Below are 23,722 nucleotides of genomic sequence, written 5' to 3'. Positions count from 1 at the left end.
ACCATAATTTATTGTACATTTTTTTTTCCATAAATCACCACATGATAAATTGTAAATAGTAAAAGTGTGAACTTACTATTTTTTTTTTTACCATTCATAAATTTTGTCACACATAAAAAATTGTAAAAAAAAAAATTGTGCAATAAGATGTGGTGTTAAAATTTTTCTAAAAATAAATTGATGAAATGGTGTCCGAAGACTCTTGAACTCAAACCACCACCCCTCTCCTTCAAAGCGCGTGTGTCTACTGTATAGTCAAGTGGCTTCCCCCATGTGAGTGGATGTGGTCCCAGGTCTGAAGTTCCAGCTCAGTGCGTGTCTGTGTCCGAGGAGAGTACGGAACATAACTACATTAGCTAGCAAGACTGCAAGTCTGCAAGTCTTCGTTTTATACCAGTACATTTTTTGTCTTCTCCAAGGACCATGGGGATAGTATTTATAACAGTTGTCCACTGAACACTGACTACACACCCTTCCCTTTCGGATGGTCCCCGTTATTTTAATTAATGAATACCTTGATTGCTTCACCAATTAAATTAATCTCAAACTTCATTATTCCTAGCTGCCTCAAAATTTTTTTTTTTGTGGCAGTACTTATTTCAATCACCGTTTGAGGCTACATATAAATTGACAGTGTATGGCAATAATTTCTTTCAAGGCGAATGATCGAAATTTAAGCTTAGTTTATATTACGGATTCTTCTTATGTGCAGATGATGATGCAACTAATGGGACACATACATGGATTGGAAAGGGCCTCAATTGTGTTTGCTTCAAGAGAAAGGGAAATTATGAGCGAATCTGCATTAACTTGACACCTCTACAGGCAAGTATTGTGTATATACTACTGACAAACATAACATGTATATACATAAACACAAACTCACTAAATATTTTTAGACTTAGCATATGCTCGCACAACACGCTCTTATCCGATCTATAAAAATTACCCCACTATCTACTTATACGTATCATAGAGTAGAATAGAACAGTGGCATTGATGAAAAATAGCTAGGTTGGTTAGCAATAATTGCGAAAATTTAGCTTGAGCTACTTCAAAAATAAATTGTGATATGTTGCGTAGTTCACCTAGTGCTTTTTTTTTTTTTTTTTTTTTGTGGCAGTACTTATTTCAATCACCGTTTGAGGCTATATATAAATTGACAGTGTATGGCAATAATTTCTTTCAAGGCGAATGATCGAAATTTAAGCTTAGTTTATATTACGGATTGTTCTTATGTGCAGATGATGATGCAACTAATGGGACACATACATGGATTGGAAAGGGCCTCAATTGTGTTTGCTTCAAGAGAAAGGGAAATTATGAGCGAATCTGCATTAACTTGACACCTCTACAGGCAAGTATTGTGTATATACTACTGACAAACATAACATGTATATACATAAACACAAACTCACTAAATATTTTTAGACTTAGCATATGCTCGCACAACACGCTCTTATCCGATCTATAAAAATTACCCCACTATCTACTTATACGTATCATAGAGTAGAATAGAACAGTGGCATTGATGAAAAATAGCTAGGTTGGTTAGCAATAATTGCGAAAATTTAGCTTGAGCTACTTCAAAAATAAATTGTGATATGTTGCGTAGTTCACCTAGTGCCATTAGTGTCTACCAAGGATGATTTTAAGAAAATGTTAAAGCTACAAATTATTTTACAAAAATTTTTATAATAATTTATAAAAATATTGTAAAATAATTCGTGACCGCGGTCATAGCATTACTCTTGATTTTAAAGTGTAATCCGTCAACAAAGTTGAATTATCCGCCATTCATCAAAACAACAAATATCAGATTATCTCCACTTATCAACTCCAGCGTAAGAACAGGACCAACTGAAACTTAATACTATCTTGGTTTTCCTCAATAAACTTTAAAAGTAGAATTAATAATCTCTTTCCTTCTGAATGTCATGTGCTTAGATCTGGAACTACATGTTCTATTACTAGGTCAATATTCTTGTTTGTGACATCATCAAAAAACGTAGAGAAATGTTATACTTACAATATTTTCATAACAAGTTTTATGTAATAAATTGTTATTAGTTGTTATGAGTAGGTAAAAAATAATTTAAGTTGTGAATTTAAATTAGAACTAACAATAACTTACTATCTATGATTTGTTGTAAAAATATTATAAATATAACACTTTTTATAATGTACTGTGGATAAATGCATATCTATTATGTGTCAGTGTTCAGTTCTCTCTCTGCCAAAATTCAATGTATATTCTTTGCATCGTTTCGGTATGTAATAATTAGCTAAAGAGTGTTTGGGTGTAATAATTAGCTCCCATCAAAATTTTACTCCAACATAATGGGTTGTTTCATTAATAATTTTTAGTAGATATGGACGAAGTATTTAGATTATCATGTTTTATAAAGTCTAGGATTTAATACAACCAAATTTAAAAGTCACAGTATAATTGTCAAGGTACAAATTCTGAAGTTTATTTTTGCACTTTTCCGTCCTTTTTTTCTTTTAAATCCTGCCATTCTAAAATATATTTACCTTTTTATGAGTTCCAATGATTTCATATGTAATAGACTTGTTTTCATTCTTACAGGAAGAAAGACTGAAAAGATTGAAGCACAGAACGCAAGTTTACTTTGATGCTTCCAGGCCAGATCACCAGGTCTAATATTGTATTCTTAAATGGTTAAAAGTAGGCTTGTCCCAGGAGAAAAACAGCTCCTAATGGAGCATTTAGAATGGAATGGTTTCCTTTCATGAACAAATCTTCCGCACAAATAGAGCCAAGTGTTAAACCTATGTTTCTGATATAATTCACACTTTTACTAGTATAGGTAGCTTTGAGAGCTCTATGGTCTGCTACATACCCTGGTCAGGAGCTCCACGGCCTGATATCGGATCAATGGAAAGAAATGGGATGGCAGGGAAGAGATCCTTCCACTGATTTCAGGTTATTTTCACCTCTTGTCATCCCTGTGAATTGCTTTCTCCTATCATTTTATGGCTTTTTCTCTTATTCTGTTGTTGACAATTGCAACTTAACAGAGGAGCTGGATTCATTTCGTTGGAGAATTTATTGTTCTTTGCGAAGACATTTTCGGTAAGATTCTAACCTGGCTCTTCAATGTACAATAGATTCAGACTCTGTTCTTCATGCCAAAACCTTATCTTATCTTGGTTTCAAAATCATTTATGCACTGACTTAGCGTTCACAACTTCACAAAAGAACGTTTTCACATGCTGGAAACCTGGAATATAACTATACTAAATTTGATCCTTTTTTTTTAACCATGTTGGGTTTTCAATGAAGGATTCAACTTGTTTTAACTTTTAATATATAGTTTTTTGTTTTTTATTTATTGCTACAGACATCTTTTCAGCGTCTACTTAAAAAGCAGGGAGGAAATCGAGCTGCTTGGGAATATCCATTTGCCGTTGCTGGTGTAAATATCACCTTCATGATCATGCAAATGCTTGAACTTCATGCATGTAAGAGCGCATGGCAGTACATTTTTCCCAGATTTGAATACCCTATCTTGCATTCAGCTAAAAAATTAAAATAGAAATAAAAAGATTCAGCAAGAAAAAAAAAAAAAAAAAAAAAAAAAAAAAAAAAAAACCCATCTTGCAAGTTTTGAGTAACAATATGACTAGGCTATCCTTCATTTTCTAGGCTATGTCTAATCACGAGCTCTAATGAACCAACTATACATGGCAGGAAATTTCAATTGAGTAAAGCTAGGGACAACTAACGTTCTTCGCAACATAGCTCTCATTGAAATTGGAGTAAACATTACCTTCACATTATATTACTGACATCATTTTTATCATGCATCAATTACAAAGAGCCATGTCAGAGTCAGTAAAAAAAAAAAAATTGCCCCACAACTTGTTGATTATAATTGTATTTTGGGAGGAAGATTGCTAACTTGGAGAGTTTCTTTGTTTGCAGCAAAACCCAGGACTTTTGTCAGAGCAGTTTTCTTGCAAATGTTGTCAGGTAAGAGCCTGCAACTATACTTTTTAGTATCGATTATGTATTTTGAAAAGCTCACTGCAGTGTTGCTGCTCTGGCTTCTGGAAAAAAAAGCTTGACTAGTTTTTGACCTCAAGCTGTGTCTTTTGCCTTTGCCAAGTGATGCCCGATAATGGCCGGCTTAGCGTATGATTTCATGACATCTATATTATTATATACGTGAACATAACCTTGCATGATCTGTTCTCATGTGTGTTTTCAGAAAATGAGTGGGCATTTGACTTGCTTTATTGTGTGGCTTTCTTGGTAATGGACAAGCAGTGGCTCGAGAGAAATGCAACGTACATGGAGTTTAATGTGAGAAACCATGCTTTCTTTTAGATTTGTGCTTACAAAACACGTCATTGTGGGTTATATGCTTCAGGTTGATTGGACAGCTTCTTATGATGCCTAAACTTATATAATTCATAAAATCTAAACGTATAATATTAGTTTTCTTTTGAGTAGCTGTCTGGTTGAGTATTGATTTAGATGGGTTCTCACTAGAGTTTACATGGTATAGGATGTTCTAAAATCTACTCGGGCTCAGCTTGAGAGGGAACTTCTAATGGATGATGTACCAAGGATAGAAGACATGCCTTCTTATAGCCTTCTTTGTTAATGGTAGTCAACCTGAAAACGCAGGCGGGACTTCTGAGACTAGTTCTTGAAATTGTAGAATCTCTCTCTCTCTCTCTCTCTCTCTCTCTCAGAGCTAATTCATAACTTCATTATTTAATACAAAGGGCAGCCTCCAATTGCTTCATTATCACTCCCAACCCTACCCTATTATATGACCCATCAATACCTGATTTGATTATTTTTACGTTCAAGTTGAAAAAATTTCGACATTGAAGGGCGATTTTTTGTACCTTATTTTGAGTGAGATTTCATCTTGAAAGTTATAGTGAATAAAAAAGGTCGCCACCGTTTGTCATGAAATTGTTACCGTGTGATGATCTCCATTTTAAGTTTGAAACTCCACTTTTGAGTACGGATAGAAGTCTTTTTTGTGAGGCTTCAAACCCATCGTACTTGTATATAATAAGAACTTGGCCTCTCTTTTAGATTGATTGGTTACCTGATTCTTTGCTTTTATATGACCAATTGTGTGCATCCTTAAATGTGTAAGGAAGAAAGGGTTCCAGGAGATGCCCCATTAATAGTTAGTTTTGGAGCCTTTTTTGATATATGGGCACTAGGGTTTGAACCTCATCAGCCTCCTTTCCCAATTTACCTACCATAAAGAATCACATATGATCACTTCTTGGCTTTTGTCATACCAGTTGACCTACTCAAATAACTTCAGTAAAGGTTTGACATGAAAAAAATACATTTTGCCAACTAACATAACAGTTGCCATGCACAAACAAGCACAAATACACCTGAGGTGTTTTTTTTTTTTTTTTTTTTTTTAAATAAAAATTCCTAACCGTTCTAATTAGTTTGGATGAGCCTATTTAATTAGTTTATTTCTTTAGTACATCTTTTTAAAGTTTAGTTTTTCCTGAGTGCAATAATACTCGTACACATTAAGCAAAATAAACTGATGAAAATAAGTTTATCCATACGCTAGAAAAATGATAATCCTGGCTCCCGAAATTTGACCAGTGTAAGAGAAATGTCAGCCTATGGTCACAAACAAGAGTGCTAAGTAATTTTACATTCAAAAATCTAGTCAACCCACTTCTCTCTTTCTATGGCTCCTGCAACGGTTCTTTTAACTTCAATCGTCATTGCAGCAACATCATCTGCTGATAAGTACAATACCCTACCTGCCAAGTTCTAATTCATAACGAACTTCCTGCCCAGATCTACTCAGATTCTACACTGTAAACCTACTAAAAAAATTGCAAGCACTACCAGAATCAGAACTCTTCACCATTCAGGGGCTGGTAATTTAATTTTAATACTACCAATTTCATATCCCAACATCTCCTTCCAAAGAATGGCCAGGCAGTGCAGTTTGATAAGGCGGGCAAGGTCAACTATAACTCACTTGGAGAAGGGAATGTAATGTGGGAGAGACACACCATCTGCATGGGAAGCAGTGACAATGAAATGGGGCACATAAAGTTTGAGATTCAATGCACGTAAAGATTGATCCCAATTAGTGTAATTGGTGGCCGGTGGTGGACATGTGTTCCCTGTATATTTGGACACCAAAAGGCTTGGGTATGTAAAATTTCAATCATTGGGGCTTGATTTGACAACTCATCACAACTCATCATGAGTATAATTAAAAATAATAACGATTAAATAGATTAAATTATACTTTTTTTTTTTTTTTAAGTGATTCAAATTATACATTATATTAACTTATACATTTTTTAAAATTAAATATTTTCTAAAATATGTAATGGTTTCTCATTATTTATTATAATTAAAAATAATAACAATTAAATAGTTTAAATTATACATTTTTTTAGAAGAGATTCAAATTATACATGGTATTAGCTTACACATTTTTTTAAAACTAAATATTTTCTAAAATATGCAATGGTTTCTCAATATTTATTTTATATACACACACATATATAAATTAAAATTTAATTAGATTTAAACTCTTTAGTTTTTGCACCTAATAATTAACTTGCCACAAAAATTTTAAAAAATAAATAGACATATGACACAAAATTGGACTACAATGGAAACCCAATTTAGAATCTAAGTAGATTTGGACATTTCGATTTTTACACTCAATAATTCACTTGACACAAAAATTAATTAAAAATTAGATGAGAAATGTGACACAAAATTGAGAATCTAGTTAAAATTTAATTGAATTTTCTTTGAGTTTTGAATTTTAATATAGGGCAAATTACAACTTAATTACCCACTTGTGATTTAACTGAAATTTAAGTTGCCTACTTATGATTTAAAATTTGACACGTTACCCACTTAAAATTAGTTCAGTTAGATTTCCTTAACCCACTTATGTTAAAAACAATGCTAAATATGTAATCTTGCTCCACTCTTATGTCTTTCTGCTCCAAAAAAAAAAAAAACATAAAAATACAAGATCAAAAAGAAAAAACAGTGGGTTAATCCACATTGGAAAATAAGTATGAGTTAAAGAGGTTTAAAGTTTGTACTGTGTATCCAAGAGTTGTGTTATTTTGAATATACACCGCTGTTAGTTCTTTTAAGATCTTCTCCCATCTCCCTATGTGTGTGTATTAAAAAAACTTAGTATTCTCAAAAGAAAAAAATAGTGGGTTAATCCCACATTGAAAAATGAGTATGAGTTAAAGAGGTTTAAAATCTGTGTTATATATCAAGAGTTAGACATTTTTAAATATACACCACTGTCAGTTTCTTTAAGACCCTCTCCTCTCTTTGTGTGTGTGTGTGTGTGTTAAAATTACTTAGTATTCTCAAAAGAAAAAACAATTGGTACTCTTGGCCTTTTTGGATATACACCATTGTAGGTGAATAAGTTGTAATTTGCCCTTTAACATCTTTCCAACATCATGATCAAACAATTTACTAAACTGCAACTATTCTAATTTTTATTCTTTAGCAATAACAACCATACCTCTATCAACAATATGCTAGAAATCCTTATATTACTATTGTACATTCTAAAATGTGGGTTTAATTATCCTCACATTCAAAAGACTTGTTTCAAAGGCACCTTTCTCAATTTTTCTATAAAAAATGAAATGGTTTTCAAATCAATTTTGTTTCAAAAAGGCATTTCAAATCAATCAAATTTTTGTGAAAATTTTTTCAAATAAAAGTTTGCCTTTAGGAAATTTCCATGAGACCCATTTTTCTCCTCTATAATTGATTTTTAAACAACCCAAGGAAAACTTTTTCACAGAAAAGAAAAATATTTTCCTCTCAAAGCCAAAGGGATTCTGTTTATTTCTTTTCCTACAAACCCTTTTGTTAAAAATATATTCCTAGAAAGTGATGTAGGACAGGTGTTAGGAATCCAAATATAATGTACAGGAAGTTACATGTGCTGCGATGTGTAATAGAATAGCTGGTGTATTGGTTAGTTAATTAGCTAAGCTTATGTCAGTTATGACGTCAACTAGATTCAGTTAGTTTGTTGATATTCTTAGGCGGGAAAATGTAAGGGATTGCATATAAGATGCTAAGGAATGTATGAGAAAGGCTATCTAGAAAATTAACCAAATTTGTTCTTTCTATTCCTCTCTAATTCTTTCTACTGCTCAGGAGGTGTGTCACGACCCAAATCCATGGAGCATTAATTTAGATGCATGACTAACTTGCTAATCTTACATAACTCAATAAACATAATTAATTCCAAAATTAAATAAAACTCCAAATAAACAATACTCTTATAAACCTCTGACAATATTTAAAATTCACAAATTAGAAATAATCTCCAAATACTATAAAATCTTGAGCAAAATAAAAATAACTAAAAATCCTTAAGGCTTCAAGCATTATTGAAGTCGCTTAAAAACTCCCACGCTCTACCTTGCACCTTATGAAGCGATCCAAAGGTTCTGTTCTCCAACTAAACTTTAATATGAAAATTGTAATTGATGGGGTAAGCCACACATCTAGTAAGCAATTATACACAATACACAACATAATAGAATCAAGCAAAGCACGAGTATTTTTATTTCACATATAATGAACCACTTAATACATATGTAATCAAATCTTAAAAGCATTCAAAAACACATATAAATAATTGATTAGAATACAGTATCACATATACACATATTCTCTCATACAATCCTATGAGCAGATACCAACACCTAATCCCTGCTTGTGAGGGATCAATAATTATTCTCACATACAACCCTATAAGCGGGTTTACACATATATCTGATCAATTCTAAAAACACTTATTTTGAGTCACATATCACAAAAGAAAAGTTTATACAAAATAGAATGATTTACTTAATATTAACAGTTATTCCAAACATAGAAGCATATCCAAGATCACAATATTGAATTAAAACATATATCAAAAGATGCTTGACTCTCTTAAGGAATAAATAGGAACTGAGGGGTTTATATAAGTATTTTACAATTCTTGCTTAAATCTAAAATTTTAATTTGCTAAAAGAAACATTTTAATACCATTATAAAATAGAAATATGGCTTTGAAATCACTTGGTTTTAAACAAATTTAAAGAACAAGAACCTTGTGAGAGACAGGGATGGCTCTCAAAAAGAGTTTAGACATCGACACCTCTTTTTTTGGGTCTTACATGGAGTCGCCACTTATTTTATAAGTAAAATAAGAAAACTACACAAAAGAATACAAAATATCTTGAATAATACACATTCTCATTAATTTGAATAAATACAACTCAATAGAAAGAACTATACATAGCTTTGTTCCTAGTTACAATCTAGTAAAAAAGGTTACAAGACTTTGTTTCATAGTTATAATCTATCAAAAACAAATAAAGCACTACTCTACGAACCAAAAACATAAACTTTAGGGGCTAGGTTACAAAATGGGAAGGTGTTAGGCACCCATTCTGCCTGGACAAAGTCCGGTCTTCTAAACTCAAAGATGATTATTTTAGTACCCTTTGTATGATATTTTTTGAATGCAACCAATACCATGTTAAAATCTAAACCTAAGGTTAATCTACTATTTAAGAGTCTTAGATCTGCAATTTTATTGTTTAAAAAATGTTTGATGAGATTGCTTGGTGAAAAATCTAGATCTGAGTTTATATGATGAAAATAATGATTTTTTTAAAATAAAAAATTCAGATCTAGTTTTTATATTTATAAATGAAAAGAAAACAATTTTATTTTATTTTATTTTATGAAAGTGTAAATTTTTATGAGGTGTTAGTTTGCTTAAAAATTAAGTCCAATTAGCTTAAAAAATAAGCAAAAAAAACGTATGGGAAAAATCCTTAAAAAAAAAAAGATTTGAATAAGAGTAAGTTGATTTTTCAAATCAGAACACGTCTTAGTATTTTGATCATAACTCTTTACTCAAAATTCGGATTAAGCTGAAATTTTTAAGGCTGAAGGAAAATCCAATTCTCTACAACTTTTCCATATTAGCCTAGTCCAAATTTTGAGTTTTACTATGCCAACAGTGTCCTGGAATGTAAATCTGAAATTTGCTCTTGACTAGCACGTTAATAATTCAAGACTTTGAACCTCTAAAGTATTAAAAAGAGAGTTTTGGAGACTTTGCTTTTATTGCCCAAAGTCTTTGGATTCAGAGTAATTCATATGCTGGGTAGAACTTTTCAATTTAGAAAATAGTTTCTTTAATACCTAATTTTCCACACTAACAATGATACACTTAATAGCATTTTTGTTTGTCTAGATTTTTCAAGAAAGTGTCTTTCAAGTAAATTAAAGCTTGATTGCAAGGCCTTAGAATCTTGACAACAAACAATAGGAGACATCAAAATCTAATACCATGTAAACTAGGTTTTCTTTGTTGACAGTATGAAATTTTGGTAAGGTATTGAAAGTCTAGATATATGACTCCCTAAGTAAAACAAAAATAAATAAATACAAAAGTTTAGTTAAAATGGTTCATTGTCAAATTGTCAATTAGTTTATGCATGGAGTATCTTTGACTTTTATACTTAAGTTGTTTAGGTGTAAATTGATTTATATACCGTTAATTAAATTTAATGATTTTGATTGTAAATCTCCTAATTTTTTTATTAAATTACAAATGGATTTGGTCCAAAGTGGAACTCTTCTTGTCTTAAGAAATCTTGCGTATGATATGAACTTTTCTTGTTTTTGAGACACTTGAAGAGAAATAGTTGTTTTTAAAAAAGAGTGTTCTTTCTCTAATTTACTGTGATGAAACGTTTCTGAATTATGAGGATTGAGTTTGCATGGACGAAGAGTTTTAGGGCCTATTCTTGAGGTCCTAAAGCATATAAAGTATTTATCAGAGGTAAAAGAAACCAATTTTTATTGAATGGATAAAGTTAAATTTACATGTCTTGGATTTGTTAACCTCTAGTGAATAATGCTTGGGAATAGATTTAATAGCATTCCATGTTGCCCCAAATTTGAAATTCCCATTTTTTTTGACATTGTCTTCTGCATTCTGACCAGTGTTCACCTCAATTTACCTATCTTGTATACGAAACTCATTGCATAGCTTGTTGGTTGCCATTTCCTGTACTAAAAGCTATTTAGACCTTTGCATTCACAGTACAGACTGAGTTATAAATAATTCCAAGTCCATATTTAAGCAGTACCCTCAAGATGCCAATTATCCAGCCAAAGATAAAATACTATTTTCATATCCAATACGATGTCCGAGAAATTATCCAGCTAAATAAGGATCCAAAAAATTTTAAATTTCCATATGGCCAATCCCAGGCAATTGTCCGAATTCTTTACAGTTCATTTTCACTATTGTTCCTCTAATCCATTTATCTAAATAAAAGAACCATCCTGTTTTAAATTTGAAGCTAAAGGAAAGCATTGTTGAGAGAAATCTTTGGGGGGCAAAGTGTATCAATGTCCTAGGTAATTAACCTTTCATTTAATAATTGAAAAAGTACTTGAAAAAAATAATTTTCTTTGGAGATTATAGAAAGAAAAAAAAAAAAAAAACTCTAAAGATATATGGAATATTGTGCTTTCTTGATTTATATTAGAAAAAACAATTGAGAAACTTTTGTTTTTTGATAAAATATATTGTGATTTGAGAAGCACATATAGCATGCTAAATTGCATATTAAAATGATAAGCTATTGCGGAGTTTAGCTAGATTTTACGGCTTTTTTGGCCAAAAAATATATTATTTTTGTGTGGGGGGGGGGGGGGGGGGGGGAAAGTCCAACCTTACGTAGTGAGCCTAGGCCCTATTTGAGAATTACTATGTATCCGAAGAGAAGAAACCAGTTGAGATGGAGTCCATCTGGAAGAAGGATACCTGGAAACGAAGGAGGAGTACAATCCGAAGAGGTCACTAGCGGTCCGAAGAGGTCTTACTCCTCGAATATGAATAGTCTTGATTAATCAAACATGTGGAAGGTCCGAATGATCTTCCTAGCAACCCCAATGATAAAGATAAGCTCTGAGTATGGCTGGAGACGATAAGAACGAAGAAATATCTAAAGGAAAAGCTGCTACCACCGTATTAAATGCACTGTAGCAACTTTTCTGGCCGCATTTATGTGAAAAAGACTCCTGAACAGTGTAACTTCAGCTACTGCCACTCACCAAAAGTTAAAGAAGATACATGACATGACATACACTCAAGTAGGTACCCAGATGAAGAACAAGTGGACAATAGGGATGATGGGGAAGGATGCTATATAAAGAAGAAGGGCTCCTGACAAAAGGGGGAGGGAGAAAAATAGACGATAGAAGAAAAAAAAAAAAAAAAAAAAAAAGACTTCACTATAGCTCTAAGAACTGTAATTACTACTCAATTTATCATAAACCTCTTCGAACTTCAATTCATTTCGTCTTTACGTGTATCTTTTTGTTGGTTTATACTTGGAGGTTATAACCAATTATTGTTAATTCCATAATCAACCTAGCTCTATCATCCACGCTCTACAAATTTATTGTTTTGAGCTTAGGCCACAAATCCTAACCCTACAATTGGTGCCATCTATGGGAAGAGCTTGAGCGAGAGTGGAAGCAACAGTTGATAATGGCTGAACCAGGGTAACAACTAGCAGAATCTAGGATGTCCCAACACATAAACCCTTTTCTCAATTTGGAGCAAAAACAAGATCGTGAAGGCAGTGTGCATACTATGCACACTGAGTGAAGTCAACCACATGGAGGAAGTCACATGTCTCATGCAGAGAAGAACAACAACATGCAACTGGAAATTGAAAGGCTAAAGAGGGAGTTGCGCCATGTAAAGAGAAAATGGATTTCTTTGCATTCAGACGAGAATTGGGGTGACGAGCAAGATGTCACGTACGAGCATAGATCTCGGACACCAATTAGTGAATCATTTCCCTACAAAGAGGAGCACTATCGCAAAAGGCAACCTCGAAGCCCATCACGAGGAGGTGTAAGGAACAACGCTATGAGCAAAGCCTTGAATCAAATCTCTAAGTCACCCTTCACGCACAGGATCAAAGGAGCGAGACCTCCTCGGCGTTTTAACCAGCCAACTTTCACCATTTATAATGGTAAAATAGATCCTATGGAGCATGTGAGCCACTTTAATCAAATGATGGCTGTCTACTCCAAAGATGAAGCTCTAATGTGTAAGGTCTTCCCCTCCAATCTTGGACCGGTTGCAATGAGATGGTTCGATAACCTGAAAGCAGATTCCATCAATTCCTTCAAAGAGCTCACTCAAGCATTTGGTTCACGTTTTGTCACATGTCGAAAAGTGACCAGGCCTTTGTCTTCTCTGCTATCCTTGAGCATGCAAGAGGGTGAGACCCCGAATGCGTATTCGGACAGGTACTAGGAGATGTTTAATGATATGGAGGGCAACTTTGATGCAATGACCCTCAACACGTTCAAGCTCGGCCTTCCTACTGACCATGGTTTAAGAACGTCCTTGTCTGGTAAACCCGTTACTAACATGCGTTAGCTCATGGACCGTATTGAAAAATACAAAAGAGTTGAAGAAGATCAACAACAAGGGAAGGGTAAGGACAAGGTTATCCCCCAAGAGAGGAGGGTTTTCAGGTTGGACCGTTACAATAACAACAAACCACGGAGAGATTTCGCTGGGCAGTCAGGGTCAATAAATCTTCAAGTAGTTAACACTGTATTCAAAGACCCAGTGCACCAGGTTTTGGAAAAAGTTAAGAATGAACCCTTCTTCAAGTGGCCAAACAAGATGGTTGGAAACCCTGAAAGGCGTAACCATAATCTCTATTGCCGATACCACCAAGATCATGGGCATACCACAGAAGATTGCAGAAGTCTGTGGGATCATTTGGACCAACTGGTCTGCGAATGTAAATTGAGACACCTCTTGCATCACTCTAGTGGCCAAGGAGGTTAGATGAATTCTGAGCCCCAGAGGAATGATTCTTTGAAACCTTCATTAGGAACTATCAACATCATCTTCGCAGCACTGAGAAGAACAGGGTCCTGGCCATCCAAGATTATGTCAGTAGCTCGGTTACCGGCAGCGAACTTTGGCCAAGATCCGAGGAGAGCTAGACCGGATATCCAACCGGTTTTAGGCTTTTCAGATGAAGACAAGATTGGAACCATCCAACCTCATGATGACACTCTGGTAGTCACCCCCGGAATTGGAGGATATGATGTGAAGAGGGTAATGGTGGACCAGGGTAGCGCGGTGGAGATAATATACCCTGACCTCTATAAAGGGCTAAACCTAACACATGATGACTTAACACCATACAGTTCTCCCTTAGTTAGCTTCGAGGGAAGAATCGTCACCCCGAAGGGCCAGATATGGCTGCCTGTACAGACTGGCTCGGAAGTAGTGGAGGTGGACTTCATTGTTGTAGATGTGTATTCCCCTTATACGGCAATTGTAGTCAGACCTTGGCTACATACGCTAGGGGCTGTTTCCTCTACTTTGCATCAAAAAGTTAAATATCCATTCGAAGGGCGAGTTTGTGAAATCTGTGGAGATCAATCCTCGGCCAGACAATGTTTGGTGGCTGCCATCCAGCACAAGCCCGAAATTGAGTAGCAGTTAAAAAGTCGGGTATCGCCCGTCGAAGATCTAGATGAAGGCGTTAGATGTGAGGATTTAATAAAAGTTCTAATTGGGGACAATCCCGAAAGGTTTTTTCAAGTCGGATCTCAGATGCCTTTACCAGAAAAGGAAGAGCTAATTGAGTTCCTTAAGAGAAATCTTGACGTATTTGCCTGGAATGCTTACGAAGCCTCAGGAGTGGATTCAGAATTCATTTGCCACCATCTGAAGGTCAACGCACTGATTGTCCCTAAGAAGCAGCCTCATCGGTGTCCATCTAAGGAACATGTAGATGCAGTCAAAGAAGAGGTAATGAAGCTCAAACAGGCTAGAGCTATTAAAGAAGTTTTTTACCCCAAGTGGTTAGCAAATACTGTGGTGGTGAAGAAGAAGAAGAGCAGGAAATGGTGAGTCTGTGTAGATTTCACCGACTTAAATAAGGCTTGTCCTAAGGACCCCTTCCCTATACCGAAAATTGATCAGCTAGTAGATGCCACTGTCGGCCATCCTCAGATGAGTTTCTTGGATGCTTTCCAAGGCTACCACCAAATACCGTTAGCCCCGGATGACCAGGAGAAAACCGCTTTTGTTACCCTTATTGGTAATTACCATTATAAAGTGATGCCATTCGGTCTGAAAAATGTAGGCTCTACTTACCAACGAATGATGACAAGGATGTTTGAGTCACAGCTGGGCAAAAGTATTGAGGTTTATATAGATGACATGGTGGTGAAAAGCAAAGTCATTTCCGAGCATGTGAAGGACCTTGACAACACTTTTGAAATCCTAAGAAGGCACAACCTATGTCTGAACGCTTCCAAATGCTCATTTGTTGTAGGGTCAGGCAAATTCTTGGGGTACCTGGTGACACATAGGGAAATTGAGGTTAACCCCAATCAAATAAAGGCTATTCAAAATCTACAATCTCTTTGAAATCTGAAAGAGGTTCAGAAATTAATAGGAATGACAGCTGCCCTGAACCGATTCATCTCTCGGTCAGCAGATAGGTGTAAACCTTTCTTCTTACTGATCAACAAGTGGAAAGGGTTTGAATGGACTGAAGAATGTGCTTCGGCCTTTCAACAACTCAAAGACTACTTGGCTCGGCCACTAATTATGTCCAGTCCTGAACCAAATGAGGTCCTGTTTGCCTACATTGCTGTGGTACCCTATGCCGTAAGTTTAGTACTGATATGAATGGACCAAGGCGTGCAAAGGCCGGTCTACTATGTGAGTAAGTTGTTACATGAGGCTGAGATTAGGTACTTGCCGCTGGAGAAAGTCATCTTGGCAGTAGTACTCGGTACACGAAAGTTGTCTCATTACTTTTAAGCACATATGGTCGTCGTACTTACACAACTCCCGCTTAAAACCATACTTTGAAGTGCCGACTATACGGGAAGAATAGCCAAGCGAGGCACTATCCTAGGGGCTTTCGATATCAAATACATGTCTCGCACTTCAGTTAAGGGCCAAGTCCTTGCAGATCTGGTGGCTAAGTTCACGGAACCTAGTTTAGAAGAAGTAACGGCAGAGAAGGACATGGATGAAAAATCAGTTGACATGATTTCTCAACAAGGCCCCTCCCATTAGGAAGTGTACATGGACGGTGCAGCGAACCAGAAAGGATCTGGAGTGGGGCTAGTGCTGATATCCCCCGAAAGAATCATCATTGAAAAGTCGTTAAGGCTGATGGGAATAGTTATGGTCCAAAGAATGGGAGGAAAGAAAGTGGAGTTGTTCTCGGACTCAAGGTTAGTCGTGGGTCAAGTACAAGGTGAGTTTAAGGCGAAGGATGAGAGAATGCAGGGATACTTGAGCTGAGTTAAATGTCTGCAATCGGAGTTCGAATTTTTCAGTTTGCTGCACATCCCCAGAAATGGTAACGCACATGCTGACTCTCTGGCCACACTCGCTACCTCTTCGGCGCAAAATTTTTCGAGAGTTATCCTCATCGAGGACTTGCATGGGCCTACCGAGGCAAGAAGAAATGCAATCCAAGTTTACCAAATCAGGACCGGGCTCTACTAGATGGATCCTATAGTTAGATTCTTGAAAGAAAATATTCTGCTTGAAGAAAAGGGGGAAGCTGACAAAATTCGGAGGAAGGCGACCAGATTCTGACTATCCGAGGACCAGAAATTATACAAACGCTCTTATTCAGGACCGTACCTGTTATGCATGCATCCTGAAGTGGCTGAGTTGTTACTAGAGGAATTGCATGAAGGAATCTGTGGGAGTCACACTGGAGGTAGGTCTTTAGCTCACCGAGCTGTTACTCAAGGTTATTGGTGGTCGAACATGCAAAAAGAAGTCCATGAGTATGTTAAGAAGTGCAATCAATGTCAACGATTTGCGCCGAACATACACCAACCAGGTGGAGTCCTCAACCCACTATCTAGTCCATGGTCGTTTGCTCAATGGGGCTTAGATATAGTGGGTCCATTCCCAAAAGTCATAGGAAACAAGAAGTACCTTCTGGTCAGCACAGACTATTTCACCAAATGGGTTGAAGCTGAACCTCTAGCCAACATCCAAGACATAGATGTGCAGAAATTTGTATGGAAGAATATTATCACTCATTTCAGAGTTTCTCATACTCTCATCTCGGACAATGGCCTACAGTTCGACAGCAAAGCATTCCGAAATTATTGTAGCAAACTGGGGATCACAAACAGATACTCCACCCCCGACTATCCCCAGGGGAATGGACAAGCAGAAGCAGTTAACAAAGTCATAGTTAATGGATTAAAGAAGAGACTAGACGATGCGAAGGGCAAGTGTGTGGAAGAATTGCCACACGTACTTTGGACTTACAGAACTACGCCTCGCAGATCTACTAGAGAAACCCCCTTCTCGATGACTTATGGGGCTGAAGTTGTCATCCCTGTGGAGACTGGATTCCAACTCTGAAAACCAGCTCGTTCAGTCCGACTGGCAACAATGAGCTGCTAGAAAGGAGTTTGGATTTGATTGAGGAAATGAGAGAAAATGTAATAGTTCGATTAGCACATTACCAACAAAAGCTCAGGCAAGGCTATGATGCCAACGTAAAGCTAAGGCCTCTAGAACCTAGTGATTTGGTACTTAGGAAAGTTGTGGGCACTGCAAAAAAATCCAGCTTGGGGGAAGTTAGGACCCAATTGGGAAGGGTCATATTGTATCACTTCAGGGGCTGGCATTGGGGCATATTTCCTAGAAGACCTAGATAGTCATATGATACTGCGCCCTTGGAATGTAAATAACCTCAAAATGTACTATTATTAATCGAATCTTCTCTTCAATCACCATGACAATTCGTCATCCAAACGGTTCTATAAGTGTTTAAACTTAAATCCAATCATGCCTGTAGTCCTCGGACCAGATGATTTGGGTTAGTTAACACTCCTTAACGGTTTTATAAGTGTTTAAACTTAAATCCAATCATGCCTGTAGTCCTTGGACCAGATGATTTTGGTTAGTTAACACTCCTTCACAGTTCTCTAAGTGTTTAAACTTAAGTCCAATCATGCCTATAGTCCTCAGACTAGATGATTTGGGTTAATTAACACTCCTTCGTATGCCTACAGTCCTTGGACCAGATAATATGGGTTAGTCAACACCTCCGTATAGTTATTGTTATTGAACTTTAACTTTGAAATGAGTCATGCCTGAAATTCTCGAATGTATTTAAATTAACTCTAACTTATGATAACATTCTCTGTGCATGTTTGAAAAGACCTGTGAAGCTTTCATATCACTCGTTGCATTCATTACTTATTAGTAATTCTTATATAAACTGCTCTTTTCAGTATCAATTTTGGTTATGTACATTGTTAGCATGATATGGTGGTTATGTTTACCTACATTACCATAATTACAAAGTACAATTATTTGCAGCAAAAATAAGTCATAAGATATGCAACGAAGACACTAGAAATAAAAGGAAAACTGTTTCATTGATCAAAAGAAAATAGTTTACAATCCCTTACAGAAAAGAAAAAACAATACAAGTACAAAACAGAAAACACCTAAGTATCTAAGTCTTCGTTTGGGGGACCAAGGGGTCGGCAGCCGGACTGGACTGAGTGGCAGCAGCTTCTGGGGCTTGGTCCTTTGGTGCTGAAGGGGTTTTCTTCTTTCCCAAGCCTTCGCCCTTATCCTTGGGTGCCTCAACTGGCTTGCTCTGATCACCAGGCTGACCAGACTCCTTGGAGGCCTCGAGGGTGATTGGAGGAACTTGGCTGACCAAGGATTGCTCCGAGGCCTCCTGGAGTTGTATTGAAGGAGGGGGATCAGACCCTGGGAGCTCTCGGATATCAGGGTCGTAATATATGCTCCCAGGCAGTCTCAGTTTTGAGTCCGCAGGGACCCCAGCAGCGTCTAGTGCCTTTCCCCACGTTATATCACAGTAGTCTCGGCTGACCGAGGTAAACTTTTCAGTGAGGTTTTTCTCGGTCTCCTCTACCTCCAGCTGATATGCTGCCTTTCTTTCAGCCTCAACTGCCTCCTTAGCCAGCTGAGCATTCTTCTGAGCCAGCTTGGCAATCTCCCTGGCCTTTTGAAGTTCGGCTCGAAGTTCCTTCACAAGCGCTTTCTCAGTTGCCAAATTAATCTCAGTCTCATTCAGCAGCTTGTGTTGGGCTTCGGCCTGCTTCTCAGCATTCTGCAGGCTCGTATTAAGACTATTCTTTTCATTAGTCACCTCTTTGAATTGCTCAGAGAGTTGAAAATAGTCTTCTTTCAGGATGCCCAAAGACTTCTCTGCCACGGACCGAGAGTGGGCCTCTGCTTGGGCTTCGATATAGGTCTTCTTGTTCCACTCTTTAGCCACAAAGACTTGCTGGGTAATCTGCATAGTAAAGTGAAAGAGTTAGCACAAAACAAACAAAAAATTAACATCCCAAACTGAAGAGCTGAAATAACTCACTTACCATGGCCAAATCTCTTTTCAAGGACATGAAGAGTTCATACTAGTTGAAGCGCCTGTATGAATCCATATCTCGAGGAAGGAGCAAGGGTTGCTCCAAGGCATCAGCAACTACTCCTGCTCTCCCCCCATCATAGTTTCTGAGGGAAGTATCCCAAGGAATAGGAGCGACGTCCAACTCCAACTTGGGAGACCATGTGCGTGGCCCTCAGCACACATCAGCAACATGAGGGTTATCTCGGCTCTCAGTAGATGAAGCCGTCTTGCTCCGGTGGTCTTTTGCCACCTTCTGTTGCATGGTTGCTTTCGGTGGCACCACCTCCCTCTCCTCAGTTTCAAGGAGGGGCCTTAAGCCGAGATCAGGAACCTGAGGTGGCGGTGGAGGCAGACTCACCACAGGTTGGGAAGTCCCAGTCCCTTTCGGCTCGGCCTTCTTTCCTCTGTTCTTCATCAAAGCCTTTAAGTCTGACATGTCTTCCTCTTTCGAAGAGTCTTCCGGAATAGCAGTTATCAGAATGGGAGGATGGACACTGGATTGCCTATCAATTCCTTCCTCGGAATCTGAGGATGGTATCACTTGAATCCCTCCTAAAGCTTCTCCTTCAAATTTAAATTTGTCTATTTGTTCCTCTAGTGAAGAGGGCGAGGAGCCAACCCTTTCGCCTACAACTACCGGTTCAAGGGGGACTTGCTGAACTGGTTGAACAAGCAATGGCACACCCTGTGGATTCGGGTGTGGTACAGGTTCAAGATCGTACGATGCTAAGTAGCCACGCCGAGCAACGTCTATTCGCCAGAGCCAATAGTCGCCTTGTGTAATGGCGTTGCCGACCGGCTGAATATCGGTTGATTTTGGCATGTAACCGAGGATGAGAGGAATGGACCGAAGCTGTCCATCTTCACTCACAAAGATCTTCGAGCGTAATAAATAATTAAGCGCGGCTGTGTTGATGAGGCTAATTCGGGGAGAAGTGTGATCCTTATCTGTTAACATTAAAAATAAAAAAATAAAAAATAAATAAATTAAATAAAAAACTGGGTCAGAAAACTGGAAAATAATGACATAAAGGAGCAGACAGATTATGAAGAGTGAAGATCCTAAATCTACTGTTAAAGATACTAAGTCTAGGAAGTCACACTTGGCTCTCCTAGCTGGGTCGGACAGTGAAGACCGTCATGCCATGCGCCCGAGACGATCAAATAGTCGTCTTTCATTCCTTTATTTGACTTGGGAAGGCAGGAGAGAAGTCTAACGGTGTCGGACCGGGATTTAAAGTAATATCCTGCTCCCTTCTGGCTATGACACTCATACATATATACCAAATCACGCCAGGTCAATCCTAATCCTAGATGAAGGTTCAAGGCATCAATGGCTCCTAGGATCCTAAAGGTATTGGGCGCGCATTGCTCGGGAGAAAGTCTATGATTGCGAAGATAGTTCATGGTGATAGAACCCATTGGAAGAGTCATTCCCTCTTCAGTGAATGCTATCATGGGGATTATGACTTCCCCCTCTCTTCAGTCAGTTAATATCCGTTCCGGAGGGCAATACCTCAGATTTACCCCCTGCGATATACCATAGGTCTGCTTAAATTCTTCAATTAAGGCAGGACTATTGACGAGGTATTGAAATCTACCCATTTTTAAGAAAGACTCGAAGCAATAACCAGGAGATAAGGGTTTGAAGGCTGAAAACCCTGGTCGAGAAGAGAATGATGAACTTAAGGATGTCGAAACTTACACAGATGAAACTGAAGAATGATCTCTAAATTCGTAGAAGGACTTTTTGCGAGCTCTGGGAAGTAAAAAGACAGGTGATTGGAGGAGATTGAAGGATTTGAGTGCGTGAGTTCACTGGATAGTCTGAGGATTTGTAAGGTAAAGAAGAAATAACCTCCTCTGAGGGCTTATATACGGGGACAGATGAAAGGGTGTAATTCATCCCGCCCAAATCTCGAAGAATAATCATGTCCGTTTGATTAATGGCCCACCGTTGGATGCAAAAGGCAAAACACCGCCTGGAGCAATTAATACAACGCTTTGGGAATACGGAAACGACAGCGGCAATGATGAAGTGCTTGCATCTATGCCTACACACGTGTAAGCTTAGATATTTATGTGTTTTTTCAAGCTTTTTACTGCGTGACAGGTCAAAATCCTATTTTTTCTCCTTGGATATGAGGGAAAAATTAAAATTTTGAGGGGCTATTGTGGGGGGGAAAAGCCTAACCTTACGTAGTGGGCCTAGGGCTCTATTTGAGGATTACTATGTGTCCGAAGAGAATGAACCAGTTGAGATGGAGTCCATCTAGAAGAAGGATACCTGGAAACGAAAGAGGAGTACAATCCGAAGAGGTCACTAGTGGTCCAAAGAGGTCTTACTCCTCGGATACGAATAGTCTTGATTAATCAAACGTGTGGAAGGTCCGAATGATCTTCCTAGCAACCCCAATGATAAAGATAAGCTCTGAATATGTATGGAGACGATAAGAACGAAGAAATATCTAAAGGAAAAACTGCTACCACCGTATTAAATGCACTGCAGCAACTTTCCTGGCCGCCTTTATGTGGAGAAGACTCCTGAACAGTGTAACTTCAGCTACCGCCACTCACCAAAAGCTAAAGAAGATACATGACATGACATACACTCAAGTAGGTACCCAGATGAAGAACAAGTAGACGATGAGGATGATGAGGAAGGATGCTATATAAAGAAGAAGGGCTCCTGACAAAAGGGGGAGGGAGAAAAAAAAAAAAAGACTTCACTGTAGCTCTAAGAACTGTAATCACTACTCAATTTATCATAAACCTCTTCGGACTTCAATTCATTTCGTCTTTACATGTATCTTTCTGCTAGTTTGTACTTGGAGGTTGTAACCAATTATTGTTAATTCCATAATCAACCTATCTCTATCATCCACGCTCTACAAATTTATTATTTTGGGTTTGGGCCATAAATCCTAACCCTACAATTTTATTATTATTACAAATAATAGTAAAATCTTATGGGAGAATAGCCTCTCTTTTTAAACATTATTTTAAGCATTAAAATATCACATTTTGCACTAAAATTGATTATATCACATTTTGGATTGAAAAGGTTTTGAAAACACAACTTTAGTATATACACATTTTACTCTAAAATTGCAAATTTTGAAGTTTCGATATAAAACATGATTTTTTTAGGAGGCTATTTTTCAGGAAAATTTTCCACATAAAATAATTTTTTTTTTTTTTCAAAAATCTCTAGATTTTACTTTGAAAGAGTTCCAAAGAAACCAGGCATAAAAGCTTTAACGATATTGTATCTTTACGCAAAATACTACTTACTAGTGTATTCTCAAAATGTATAGTTAGATTATGCATAGTTCGAGCATAATGAACTTAACTCAAATGAAAAGGGCACAATAACAATTTTATCACCAAGAAAACCAATATAATAATTATGAATGTGCAAGTGTTTAAATCTTAAAAGTTAATTTTGGGACATTAATTTCTGATGATGCATAAAAAATAGAAATATTCCTAATCAATTTCCATCTCCAATTTTTTTTGAAATCTTTCTCAAGACAAAAGTTTCTCAGAAATGTAGTTTCTTACTAATACCAAATATATTCCCATGAATGCTTTATTATAAGTATTATTATTATTGATAAAAGGGTCAAAGACTTTAATTATTTTAATTAAAATTGAATTGAGGAATTCTAAGTATAAATACAGTACACATTATGAATTTTAGTTAGCTTAATTGGTAAAATCTCTGTTATTGAATAAGAGATTTGAGATTTAAACTCGTCCTACACAAAAAACAAATGGGCATATGGGCTTGTTCATAAAGAGTAATTATCATAGAGCAGGTACTATAGGTTGAAATTTAATTGCATGCATGACAAAGTGGTCCTCTCTAGAGTGAGGAAATGTCAATGTTAAGGAAATCTACAATTGATAATATAAATAAAATTGAAGTTGTTTGACTTTTGGCTAACCACATAAGTTTTATATATATATATATAAATACATGCAGATACTATAGATTTTCAATTTACTTCCTTCTAGATGCCTAGAAATTTTATATTGTTCTAATTAATTTGAATTGTTTCAAATGCCATTTTTTTTTTTTTGGGAACTTTATAGTTGATTGATGACATGTTTTCTATATTTCCAACTCAATGCTTTCCAAGAAATGTCCTTAATAAAGAAT

General features: G+C 36.8%; 2 protein-coding genes across 2 annotated transcripts; both read left to right on the top strand.

Annotated features, from left to right (window-relative positions):
• The first annotated feature begins 1,072 nt into the window (after positions 1 to 1,072).
• On the top strand, positions 1,073 to 4,954 carry LOC136063185 (uncharacterized). The gene is made up of 9 exons (XM_065763188.1): positions 1,073 to 1,093; positions 1,211 to 1,357; positions 2,591 to 2,659; positions 2,832 to 2,947; positions 3,043 to 3,097; positions 3,366 to 3,486; positions 3,950 to 3,997; positions 4,236 to 4,330; positions 4,536 to 4,954. Exons 1-9 carry the CDS (start codon positions 1,073 to 1,075, stop codon positions 4,632 to 4,634), a joined length of 771 nt encoding a protein of 256 aa, XP_065619260.1. The 3' UTR covers positions 4,635 to 4,954.
• Positions 4,955 to 13,943: 8,989 nt separating this feature from the next.
• LOC136063184 (uncharacterized) lies at positions 13,944 to 14,606 on the top strand. The gene has a single exon (XM_065763187.1). The coding sequence runs from the start codon at positions 13,944 to 13,946 to the stop codon at positions 14,604 to 14,606; it is 663 nt and encodes a 220-aa protein (XP_065619259.1).
• The last annotated feature ends 9,116 nt before the right edge of the window (positions 14,607 to 23,722 follow it).

Source organism: Quercus suber, unplaced genomic scaffold (assembly GCF_002906115.3).
Source record: "Quercus suber isolate HL8 unplaced genomic scaffold, Cork oak 2.0 scaffold_496, whole genome shotgun sequence".
Lineage (NCBI taxonomy): Eukaryota > Viridiplantae > Streptophyta > Magnoliopsida > Fagales > Fagaceae > Quercus > Quercus suber.
The sequence above is the reverse complement of the archived record's forward strand: the minus strand, read 5'-3'. Positions and strand labels throughout refer to the sequence as shown.

What these genes read in the sequence shown, in the direction of transcription:
- LOC136063185 (XM_065763188.1), top strand. Translation starts at nt 1,073, where the DNA reads ATGTTGCGTAGTTCACCTAGT. An exon ending in AATGCTTGAACTTCATGCAT is followed by an intron (nt 3,487 to 3,949) that starts GTAAGAGCGCAT and finishes CTTTGTTTGCAG; the next exon opens with CAAAACCCAGGACTTTTGTC. An exon ending in CAACGTACATGGAGTTTAAT is followed by an intron (nt 4,331 to 4,535) that starts GTGAGAAACCAT and finishes TACATGGTATAG; the next exon opens with GATGTTCTAAAATCTACTCG.
- LOC136063184 (XM_065763187.1), top strand. Translation starts at nt 13,944, where the DNA reads ATGAATTCTGAGCCCCAGAGGAATGATTCTTTGAAACCTTCATTAGGA.